Source organism: Pygocentrus nattereri, chromosome 12 (genome assembly GCF_015220715.1).
Source record: "Pygocentrus nattereri isolate fPygNat1 chromosome 12, fPygNat1.pri, whole genome shotgun sequence".
Classification (NCBI taxonomy): Eukaryota; Metazoa; Chordata; class Actinopteri; order Characiformes; family Serrasalmidae; genus Pygocentrus; species Pygocentrus nattereri.
This window is the reverse complement of record NC_051222.1, coordinates 37507017-37519087: the sequence shown is the minus strand read 5'-3', so window position 1 is coordinate 37519087 and position 12071 is coordinate 37507017. Positions and strand designations below refer to the sequence as shown.

The following is a 12071-nucleotide window of genomic DNA, read 5'->3' as shown; positions in this document are numbered from 1 at the left end:
TGTTCAACAGCCTCCTCCTCAAGACCAAAATAATCTTATATAAAGACTGCCACCTACTGGAGATCAGGTATGAGAATAATACACCAATTCACAACATAATGGGTTTAATTTTAACTATTGAACTGCAGACTTTATAGTATTCTTCACAAATGAAACTGAACTTTGTTACCCTGTGACCATGACCCCCACAGGAGCCCCACAGAGCAGGTACTATTTGGGTGATGGATCACTCTCAGCACTCTCAGTAACACTAATGTGGTGGTGGTGTGTTAGTGTGTGTTGTGCTGGTCTGAGTGGATCTGACACAGTAGTGCTGCTCGAGTGGGCAGTGTCCTGTGCCCACACCACCCAAATAATATCTGCTCTGTGAGGGGTCCATGGGGGTTCTGACCACTGAAGAACAGGGTAATAAAATATGCAGAAAAGCACATGGAGTGCTCCTATACGGTCAGGGAAGCTGATAAAATGGACAGTGAGAGTAGAAAACAAGGAGGTGTATATATGGTTGCAAACTGAAACAATGAACACTTAAACTTTGTCTACCATTCACAAATATTATCTTTGTACCCTTGAGCAATTTTAGAAGAAGAAAAGTGATGCTTAAAATGAACAGGTCTGTTTCTGAACCTTGAGTTGCTGTAGATCACTAATACATTTCTCGAGCACGTTACTGTTCTAATACAGACAGCGGAGGACAAAGTAATCCCAGTGTTATCCAGAGTTACTATCTGCCCAACGTGGCTGTCGTCTCCAAGATGTCTTTGAACCCTGGATGATGTTAAGTCTTCTTTGCAGCATGTGTTTTCTGATGGTAATTAAGGTGTGGTAACCGAGAGAAAGTCTTTTCACACTGAGAACACTGGTAAGGTTTCTCTCCAGTATGTACTCGCTGATGTGTTTTAAGGTTAGAAGAACAGGGGAAGGCTTTCCCACACTGAGAACACTGGTAAGGTTTCTCTCCAGTATGTACTTGCTGATGTGTTTTAAGGCTACAATGACTGAGCCTTTCAGGGATGCTCCCTTTATACCCAGTCATGACACTCACCTGTTTCCAATTAACCTGTTCACCTGTGGAATGTTCCAAACAGGTGTTTTTTGAGCATTCCTCAACTTTCCCAGTCTTTTGTTGGCCCTGTTCCAACTTCTTTGGAACGTTTGTCCCAACTTCTTTGGAACAAAATTTGGTACACTTCTGTTTTCACCCCACAGTCTATCAGGCCATTTACTGATCACTAGTAAACTGCATGCCAAGTCAAACATGCATTGCCTTTTCCAGAAAATACCTTTATGTGTACGACAAACAATCCACCCGAGATTCTGTATTTCATCACTGATATTGAATTGAGATAGTTCTCTTTATAAAGTAGATTGATATTTTACTGAATGTTTTACCTGGAAAAGATGGGTTAAAAACTGGTGTCAGAGGTAGCGCTGTCTGCAGCTTTCAACGACAAGTTCCCCTCCCCCTTACCTGTGTGTGACTGTTATTTGGTCCATATAGAAACATGGCTTAGGATAAAGATTCCTTTTAGAAAGAAGTCACATGCAGAGCACTGGGGGGTTTTAACCAGGGCTGGTGATTTATGGGTTGGTGCATTGACGTAGCGGTGGCACGGTGGTGTGGTGGGTAAAGCTGTTGCCTCACAGCAAGAAGGGCCTTGGTTCGATTTCCCCAGCCGGGCGATCATGGTCCTTTCTGTGTGGGGTCTGGGGTGTATCCTGCCTGATGACAGCTGGGATAGGCTCCCGCGGTTTAGAAGGTGTGTGCATTGACACATCTGGGCACAGCACTAGGAGTCCACACTGCATTTTCAGCAAGAAGCTGCCAGAGGCGTGTACACCATCAGGCTAAAATGCATTGTCTGGAATGTCAGTTACAGTCTTCAACCTGGAAAAGGGAAACAAGAGCTATGAAAGAGTGCAGGTCTTTGAACTGGAAGGATAGGAAACTGCCATGTGTGGTGACCTGCAGTGGCTTAAAGAACAATGCTTCAACAGTGATCCATTCCCCATAAACCTACCAGGTGGCGGCTTCATGAAAAAGTATTTCAAATGGTCATGTCTCTGAGTCTGTCAAGGGCAAAGACACAGTATACAAGGCTGATAAAACAACAGTGGTGTTCATATGTGCTCTGGAAGCTACAGGTGCCTCTCATGATCGCTGCACAAACCAGTATGACTATTTTGTGGATGTCGGGAGGGGTGGGCGAGACGTCAGTCGCTGGAAAACTGCTTGTTAACTTGAAAAAAATAATAAAAGCACGAATGCCCTTTTGGTGTTGGCGTGACGTCACTCGTCCAACCTTTATGGCTTTGTAACTGGAGAATGAAAACAGCACAAACTTTTCTTTTAACAGCACAAACCAGCACAAACGAATGAGACCCTTTTGGCGTGGTTGGTTGGTGTAGTGGGTAACATCTCTGCCTTCCACACTGTAGGCTGGGGTTCAATCCCCACCTGGGCAAACGCCCAACACTGTACCAATAAGAGTCCTTGGGCAAGATTCCTAATAATACCTTCGCCTTCCTGTGCAAAATGGTCACATTGTAAGTCGTTCTGGATCTGAGGGTCTGCCAAATGGTGCGATTTGGAAATTGATGGGGGGCTGCGTGACGTCACAGGCAATAAAATGTTCTGTTTAATTTCTTTAAAGTGATGGCAGCACAAACGATGATTTCTCCAGCACAAACCAGCACAAATGCAGCACAAACAGTAGTGTTTTTATTCCACTTCTGACCACATGGGGGTCCAGCTTGATGGAGGTCCGATAAAGCAAACATTTACTGACATTAAAGCATCAGGACCACTATGGACAGTGAGTTAGCTACCGCTGAGTTAGCTAACGCTGGATTAGCCAGCCAACATGGGACCTCCTGAATATAAGGGGTCATTTCGCACACTGGCTTTAATCGTAATGGTTCTAATGGTTTTTTCCAGCAGGGTTTGATATACAGAGTCTTCCACACAGACAGACAGCAGATCTGATTGATGGTCAATCCTTCCCTACTTCTCTCTTCCTGAACTGGCTGGACTGAACAAATGTTCTCAAGCCCTCATCAACAGGCTTTTGGGTCCACATCTGGAGAACTGGCGAGGTTTATGTACTGTAGGTTTCGTGTGTCCATGTTCTTTAATCTAGAACATTTTAAATGAATTTTTTCCCCAAAAAAGGTCAACAGAGACATCAGCCAACATGCTGGTCTGTTAGAAGGATCATACAACTCTAAATAAAATACAGCAAAGGGAGAGAAAGAGGAAAAACAAACCGATAAACAAATGAAACCAGACCAGAGAGACACATCAGAAAAGAAAGGAAATAGATTAAACGTGTTGTATATAGTGCTAATACAGAACCATGTATCACACGTCCCATCAGGCTGAAGAACCATTTTGCCATGCAAAAATAATCAAGCCTAAAATAGTTCTTTATAGACATCATGGTTCTAAATAGAACCATTGCTTTCACTGAAGGCAGTTCCAACACAATACGCTCTTAAAATAGATGGTTCTATACAAAACCATGAGCTCTACATAGAACCGTTTCATGGTTAAATGGTTCTTTGCATGCTTATGGTGGTTCTATGTAGCACCACAAAGGGTTCTGTTATTGTTCCAAGCTTCAGATTTTGACCCTATAAGGAACCAATCTCAAAAAGTTCTATTAAGCCAGAACGTGTGGTATATAGTGCTATTACAGAACCATATATCACATGTTCAATCAAACTGAAGAACCATTTCGCCACGTAATAATAAATAATCAAGCATAAAATGGTTCTGTAAAGACATCATGGTTCTAAATAGAACCAGTCCCTTCACTGAAGGCAATTCCAATGCAGTACACTCTTAAAATAGATGGTTCTTCAAGGGTTCTTTAGGTTCTATTCAAAACCATGAGCTCTACATAGAACCGTTTCATGGTTAAATGGTTCTTTGCATGCTTAAAGTGCTTCTGTGTAGCACCACAAAGGGTTCTGTTATTGTTCCAAGCTTCTGATTATGACCCTATATGGAACCAGTCTCAAAAGGTTCTATACAGAGCCATATGCCGCGTCATCAACCTGAAGAACCATTTCACCATGCAAACCCTATTCAAGCACAAAATGGTTCTGTGTAGACCTCATGGCTCTAAATAGAACCATTGCCTTCACTGGAGAACCATCCTTTTAAGGGTGTAGTCAGTGGTGAAATAAGCCTGAGAGATTATCAGACTAAGAATGCTTATAACAGTGAGTCCAGACAGTAACACACACACCGCTGCTGTTATAAAGGGTTTTCTAAGCTGTAATAGCACCTATGCGGCGCTGCTGGATTGTCCCCTCTGCTCTTCCGTAGAAAATTAAAGTCAGCCCTGGAGAAGCAGGTCGGCCGGTTTGTCCGGCCCCCTCGCGCGTGTGTGGGAGCTCACTCGGCCCTGTTAATGTCCAGTTTCAGTTTCAGGGGGTGTGTTTGTGTTTTTGGCTCCAGCAGGTCCTGAATGTCCACCTCCAGCCTATAAATAGCTCGAACCAGGCGCCTGGCGCAGCTTCAGGGATGTCCTGCACTAGGGCGGTGAGCACTGACCTCTCCATGGTGGACATCTCCACCCTGGAGGGTCTCCGGACTGAACTGGCTCAGCTGAGGACGCTGGTGGCGACGCTGGAGGCGAAGTTGACGCAGAGGGAGCAGCACGAGGTCAGCTTTACTTTCCTAACTGTCCCGTTCCACCTTAAGTGGCAGTAGTTTTCACTGGCTTGTTGGTCGAAGTGTCCCGTTCCACCTTAAGTGGTGCAGTAGTTATTCACTGGATTCTTGTTCGAATTTTCTCGTCCCACCTTAAGGGGTGCAGTAGTTATTCGCCAGATTATATGTCGAAGTGTTCCGTTCCACCTTAAGTGGGGCAGTAGCTATTCGCCAGCTTCTTGTTCGAATTGTCCCGTTCCACCTTAAGTGGCAGTGTTTATTTGCCAGATTCATGTTAGAATCAATCGCACCGTTCCACCTTAAAAGGCAGTAGTTATTCGCCAGCTTCTTGTTTGAACTATCCCGTTCCACCTTAAGGGATGCAGTAAGTTAGTTATTCGTCAGCTTCTTGTTCGAATCCTCCCGTTCCACCTTAAGCGGCAGCAGTTATTCACTGGGTTCTTGTTCGAATTTCCCCGTTCCCCCTTAAGTGGCAGTATTTATTTGCTAGATTCATGTTATAATTGTCCCGTTCCACCTTAAAAGGCAGTAGTTATTCGCTAGCTTCTTGTTCGAACTGTCCCGTTCCACCTTAAATGATGCCGTTACAATCTGGTGCCTCAGGCTCCACCGTTTAAGGTGGAACAGAACAGTTCGAACAAGAAATTGACTTCGGCTTCGTTCCATTAACCGGATAGTCCAGCATTTTCCGCTAATACAGCGACGCAGTGCTGTCGTTAGGGTCACACGAGACCGCGGCTGCGTCCCAAACCGCACTTTATATAAACAACGCGTCAGACCACCAGACCACCAGCACAGAGTGTGGTGTGTGTAGTAGTTTGTGGTTTGGGACGCAGCTCATTCAGTTCAACCGCAAACAGGAAGCACATTAATAATCCAGCTGCAAAAATCTCAGAAGCCATTAAGTGTCTGCTGGTTCCTGATGGTGTCCACTAGACAGTCTTAGTGGTTTGTGTTTTCCTGATCGGATGATATCACAGTGTAGATCACAGACCAATAGAACAAATCGGATTAACATATAGTTTTGCTTTCTAATGGGAACTGGCTTAATGGTTACCATAAAAGACCACTAACTTCCTGTTGGACTACTGAAAAAGACCATTACAACCATTAGAAATAAAACTAGTTTGTGTGTGGGAACTAGCTTAATCATTACCATTAAACACCATTTAATAGCTGTTGGACTACTGAAAAAGACCATCATAACCATTAGAAAATGTCTAATGTGAATTGCGTAAATGGTTACCATTAGAGACACCTTTAGATCCCTTCGGAATCCACAGAAACCTTTAATGGTTCTGTGTAGAACCTTTGCACACTTAAAAGGTTCTTTGCACCATAAAAGGGTTCCTAAGAATGTCCTTTTTGAAAAGGGTTCTATAAAGCACCAAAGAGCGTTCTTCGATTGTCATGATGTCAAGCTTTCTACAGTAGAAGAACCCTTTTTGGTGCTATGTGGAACCATTCTCGAAAAGGTTCTGTGCAGAGTCATTAAAACACGACCTCCAACAATCTGAAGAACAGTTTCACCAGGCTAAGAAGCTTTTAAGCGTACAAACGTCTAAAGAACCTGTGAAGAACCTTCTTCGTTGTTTTCTGTCTGCAAATTCTTCAATTGAAATGATGTCAAGCTTTACACAATAGAGGAACCATTTTTGGTGCTTTATAGAACCCTTTTCAAAAAGGTTCTATGTAGCACCATCATCAGCACATTCCACATCAATCTGAAAGAACACTTTCACGATGCAAAGAACCCTTTAATCGTGCAAAGGGTTCTTTGAATGGTTCTTTGAGTGTTCATGGTTCTGTATAAAACCCTTTTCTTTGCTAATGATATGGAATAATGAACTAATGATCAGTTATATTGATTTCCTAATTGCTTCCAGTGCGTCTGTGGAATTTCCGATGTTAGTGCTTTGTATGTTTTTGTCTGTTGTAGCTTGAATACGAGGCTCTGAAGCGGGAAGTCAGTGATGTGGGGCAGCAGACGCTGGACGTATCCAGCTTTTTGGCTGAACTAAAAAATGAACAGTTTTCAAAAGAAATAGCCGGTACTGGACACCGTGGTGAAGACCAGTCCGCTCCGCAGGAGCCTGAGGACGCGCTCGATGTGACTTCCGTTCGTGCAAATGGACAGACCGCCGCAGAGACCCAGGGAGCTGTGGGTGAAGATGAAAGCACGCGAGCACTTCAGGGGCTGGAGGAAAGACCTCCACAGTGTAAACACGAGTCAAACCCTGAGCAGATGTCTTACACTGTGTTCAGTGGTGGAGACCAGCAGACGCTGTTACAGATGTGTTCGGTGAAGCTGGTGGACTGTGGCAAGATGGTCAGCCTGGACAACCATGATGAAGACACACTGACCTCAGGTGCGTGTCTTGCTGTTTTTATTTTATTTTACTACTTATACCACAGGCTGTGCAGAGATTTTAGCCAATCTGATTGAATTAATTCGGACTCTAGAGAAAAAGGTGTTTATATCACACTCTGGTCAACAATCTTGTGTTTAATCTTGCACGCTGCAAGTAATTGGTGTAGGTCTTGGTGATCAGTTCAGTTTATCAGTACACGATCAGTTTAACACGGTTTTAACAATAAATTGTGCAGCAGTTACATTCTGATGCCTCAGGCACCACTTAAGATGGAACGGGACAATTTGAACAAGACGCTGGTGAACGAAACTTCAGCCTCGCGACTTTTAGTGACTGATAGTTTAATCAGATTAATAGATTAATCGGATCAGGAAACCAGCTGGAGTGATTATAAATGCAGGCAAATCCATTCATCTCCAAATTATCGATGTTTGCTGAAATCTTTCTGTTTGCCGTTTTTTTAGCTCCAACATTCAAGACTGTGTTAGACTGATCATGTTGCTGACCACGAGCTACACTGTATGTACTAAAGAAGTGGCGAGAGGAAGATCCTGCACCATTCTGAGACCTCTGTCTATTCTGCTTTTAACTGTTTTTAAGCATTTTAAAGTTTGATGCATAAACGTCGTCTTTTCTGCCAATCAGTTTCTGTGTTGAACTTCCATTATGATGCGGGTGCACATGCACAGAACATACTTAAACATTCCGATAGGGAATGCAATCATATACAGGCGCTTACACTGCTATTATTAATCTATTTAACAGATTATTTACTGGATCACCGACCCTGTTCAATCAGATTGAAACTGTATTGGAATGGCCTCAGTCTGACTAACAGACACATGGACCTATTCTATTCCAACCGAGCTATTAGTTGGATTATTAACAGATTATCTGGCTGTATGTAAACGGCAAGAGAGGGCGGGAGTTCTAGAGCAGTGCGCCATCTTCATGCCTCTCGCGGCCACTGTTCTCAGTCTTCAGCTTGTAACAACAGATGAACTGTTTTGGATGCTATGTATAACTCTTTATAAAAGTATTCTATATAGAACCATCTATAGCACATTCATGCACATTTTCTATCAGTCTGAGGAACCCTGTAACAATGCAAAGAACCATTTAATAATGCAGAGGTTTCTTTGAGTGTTCGTGGCTCTATGTAGAACATTTTACTTTATTAAGTAACCATCTATTTAAAGAGAGGACTATTCAGTTGGAAGAAATTGAACCAAATATAAACTTCAGAACTAGGAATAGTATTACCTCTATTTCAGACAAATCACTCACAGCCTTCGTTAGTGTGCAAGGCTCAGGCGCTGATGACTGCCATTAGAGAGGGTGGGTCGGGCAGCTGGTACACGCGGCTGGTGATTTATTTAATGGAAAAACAATTTCGTTAACACATAAAATAATATGGTAACAATATTGCTTATTTCCTTAAATAGGTGAGCAGCGCCAGTGGTCATCCTGCAGTGGGAACAGTCAGCAATCTGGAGAAACGATTAAGAAGAAAAAGATTAGGCAAAAGCCATTGCATCGGAAGCCTGTCTGGACATCCAGATGCCTAAGCAAACTTGCAAGACGCAACAGACGAAGAAGGCCTTATTCTTGCTCACAGTGTGGAAAGACTTTAGCTACGTTATCAAGCCTTAAAATACACATGAGAGTGCACACGGGCGAGAGGCCTTTCAAGTGCTCTTTCTGTGGTAAGACTTTCATTCAGTCGGGATACCTGACAATCCATCAGAGGATACATACCGGAGAGAAGCCCTACCAGTGCACTCGGTGTGATAAGGCTTTCCGCGACTCGGGGCAACTCACGACTCATTTGAGAGCTCATGCTGGAATAAAACCTTACCAGTGCTCCGAGTGTGACAAGGCTTATCCAAATTCCAGTTCGTTTAAAATCCATCAGAGAATACATACTGGACAGAAGCCCTACCAGTGTCCCATTTGTGAGAAACAGTTCTCATGCTCATCAAGCCTTAGAAGCCATCAGGGGTTGCATGCAAAGCAAAGGCCTCACCAGTGCTCTCAGTGTAGCAAGTCCTTCCTTAATTCAGCAAAACTCAGAGTTCACCATAGGACTCATACTGGAGAGAAGCCCTACCAGTGCCCTCAGTGCAGTAAGACTTTCAGTCAATCAGGAAGTCTTACGACTCATCAGAAGTTACATGCTTCAGAGAGGCCTTACCAGTGCTCTCAGTGTGAAAAGGCGTTCACACGCTCAGTGTACCTTAAAAACCACCAGAGGAAACATACTGGAGAGAAGCCTTACGAGTGCAACATGTGTGGTAAAAGGTTTGCACACTCATCAATACTGAAAATACACAAGAGAACACACACTGGAGAAAAGCCTTACCAGTGCTTGACCTGTGAAAAGCAGTTCTCCAGTTTGGCATTGTTAATAGGGCATCGAATCGTTCACACCGGAGAGAAGAAACACCAATGCTCTACTTGTGGGAAAAAGTTTGCATACCCTTCGTTGCTTAAAAAGCACCAAAGGGTCCATACAAAAGAAAAGCCTTACCATTGCTCCCAGTGTGATAAGACATTTGCTCAGTCTTCAGGTCTCAGAGCCCATCGGAGGGTACACACTGGAGAAAAGCCGTACCAGTGCTCTGTTTGCGGGGTGAAGTTTTCAAATTCATCTACACTATCAAGGCATCAGAGTGTCCACACTGGAGAGAGGCCTTACGAATGCTCTACTTGCAGGAAACAGTTCTCGAGGTATTCCAATCTTCGACTCCATCAGCGGACGCACACAAATGAAAAGCCTTACCATTGTTCTCAGTGTGAGAAGACCTTCGCTCACTCATACAGCCTTAAAATCCATCAGCGAATACATACAGGAGAAAAACCTTACCATTGCACTGAGTGTGGTAAGACTTTCACACAGCTGTCGCACCTTCGGAGCCATCAGAAAGTACATATGCCAAGGGCTTAAGGGACAGACGTGACAGGGGTACATGTCTGAGGACAGTTTGTTAAAGGTTTTGTGCTGGAATGTAGTAGAATCTGTTACTACCAAAGGTTTGTCCCCTCTAAAACCAACCTTGAATTCCTTTAGCTAATGAGAAGTTTTTGTTGGCTGATGTTCATTCTTCAAAATTAATGTTTGGTGGTTTTGTGGTTTGATGCCTAAAAGTGATACCATGAAACCACATTACTTAGGTACTGAGTTACATAGGTACTGATTTACTTAGGTACTGAGTTACATAGGTATTCATTTACTTAGACAGTAACTCAGGTATCAGATATCTTCTAATGCTACCATGCTTCACTTGGGGGAGTTCTTTGGGAACTTTACAGCAGTACTAACTTACATTACATCCACGTGTAAACAACAGGTTTATTGTCTGTTGGGCATTGTTGACGAGTGCACAGTCACCCCCTACTTTGAGATCTGCATGCATGAAGCACTGGACTGGTTTATAAATTTCATACCCAGTTTGTCCAGTTTCTACCAATGTTCAGCCCAAAATCTCTAATGGTCACCCTATGATATTCTCGTTAAGAGATCACGTCTGTACCTGCAAGACATTTGTACGTCTAGAAAGGGATAAGATAGCTGAATCAGCTCAGGTTCATGGACATTGTGGGAGTGATGATGCTGTGATGACTTCTGTAAATTGGACTGGCTAACTTTACAGCGACTTTGTTTACACAGGGCCCACGTCCTGCATGTTTCCTGCATTTTATTTTCAATTTATGATGTTTGTAGAGTTTTATGTCTCAAAAAAACCCACAGTTCATTTTACATGACCATTTTCCCAACTTTTCCATCTATAACTGCTGTAGGTGAATGTATGTAAATGAGGTTTATTGTTACCTCATAAAAGATTTTATATATATTGTTTTTTATATAGGGACTGTTTGGGACAGAGAGTGAACGGTATGTTTGAAAATGTTTTTTGCACTACATCAAGCTTTTATTTTAAATGTTAAATGTTTAAAGATATTTTATCATGAGGAATTTATTTGTGTGAGCAGATTTTGGACCAAGACATCCGTTTAGGCTTCAGTCCAACCTTTTTTGCGTTGGGTAACATTTTTCTTGCTTCTGGAGATGACCACTAATGGGTAGGACAGAAATGTTTAGGCTTTAATTTTGGTCAGGGTGGACAGTTAAACCAAGGCTGTGGCTAGGTATCTTTTTCAATATCAGTACAATACTGATAGCTTGACTCTGATACGATTCCTGAACAGCACCTTTTTGATAGCTATTTTATTATAAACAAATTGTGGTTGTGGCTAGATGAGAAATTAATGGGGTGCTGGAAGCGGGTATATGGACCTAATATGATGGACCTAAATGACCTACAAACTCTAAACAACTTTAAAAAGCTGATGTTGAGAGCAAATGGACTATATAGATACCCAATCAGCAGTCTGCTGTTTGGATTAGAGATGCTCATAAGGCTGATGTCATAGGTATTGAAATTTGGAATGATGTGATAATTGTCCGATAATCTGCACTATGGGGGCAGTCATGGGCTGGAGGTTAGGGAACCAGCCTCGTGACCGGAAGGTCGCTGGTTTGATCCCTAGAGCCGACAGCACATGACTGAGGTGTCCTTGAGCAAGACACCTAACCCCAACTGCTCCACGGGCGCTGCGGATTGGGCTGCCCACCGCTCCAGGCAAGTGTGCTCACTGCCCCCTAGTGTGTGTGCTCACTAGAGTGCATGTGGTGTTTCACTTCACGGATGGGTTAAATGCAGAGGTGAAAATTCCCTGTTGTGGGTCTAATCAGGGTCTAATAATACTTAATACTATGGAATATTATCTCAATACCGAGACCTGGACCAGCCCGAACGTTCTTAGATTTTATTACAGGGTAAGAGGGTCTTGTTTTTGAATGTCATGGACTTAAACTGGAAAAGTTCACTTTTTACATGTTCATTGTTTATTGTTCATTGGTTGATTGTAGAGACTCAGATTTCTTTACTGTTTACACTGTAATCCTGTGAAAACCTTGAAAAAAAATAAAATGACAAATGCTGTAAATATTTCAG

The 12071-nt window shown here is 42.9% G+C and overlaps 1 protein-coding gene across 1 annotated transcript; it reads left to right on the top strand.

The window, feature by feature from the left end:
* The first annotated feature begins 4308 nt into the window (after window positions 1–4308).
* LOC108411409 (zinc finger protein 883-like) lies at window positions 4309–11661 on the top strand. The gene is made up of 3 exons (XM_017682964.2): window positions 4309–4672; window positions 6621–7050; window positions 8499–11661. The coding sequence occupies exons 1-3, from the start codon at window positions 4532–4534 to the stop codon at window positions 9998–10000; spliced, it is 2073 nt and encodes a 690-aa protein (XP_017538453.2). The 5' UTR covers window positions 4309–4531; the 3' UTR covers window positions 10001–11661.
* The last annotated feature ends 410 nt before the right edge of the window (window positions 11662–12071 follow it).

Coding starts and splice junctions, on each gene's coding strand:
- LOC108411409 (XM_017682964.2), top strand. CDS start 4,532: ATGTCCTGCACTAGGGCGGTGAGCACTGACCTCTCCATGGTGGACATC. Junction 4,673..6,620: donor CGCAGAGGGAGCAGCACGAG/GTCAGCTTTACT, acceptor TGTCTGTTGTAG/CTTGAATACGAGGCTCTGAA. Junction 7,051..8,498: donor TGAAGACACACTGACCTCAG/GTGCGTGTCTTG, acceptor TTCCTTAAATAG/GTGAGCAGCGCCAGTGGTCA.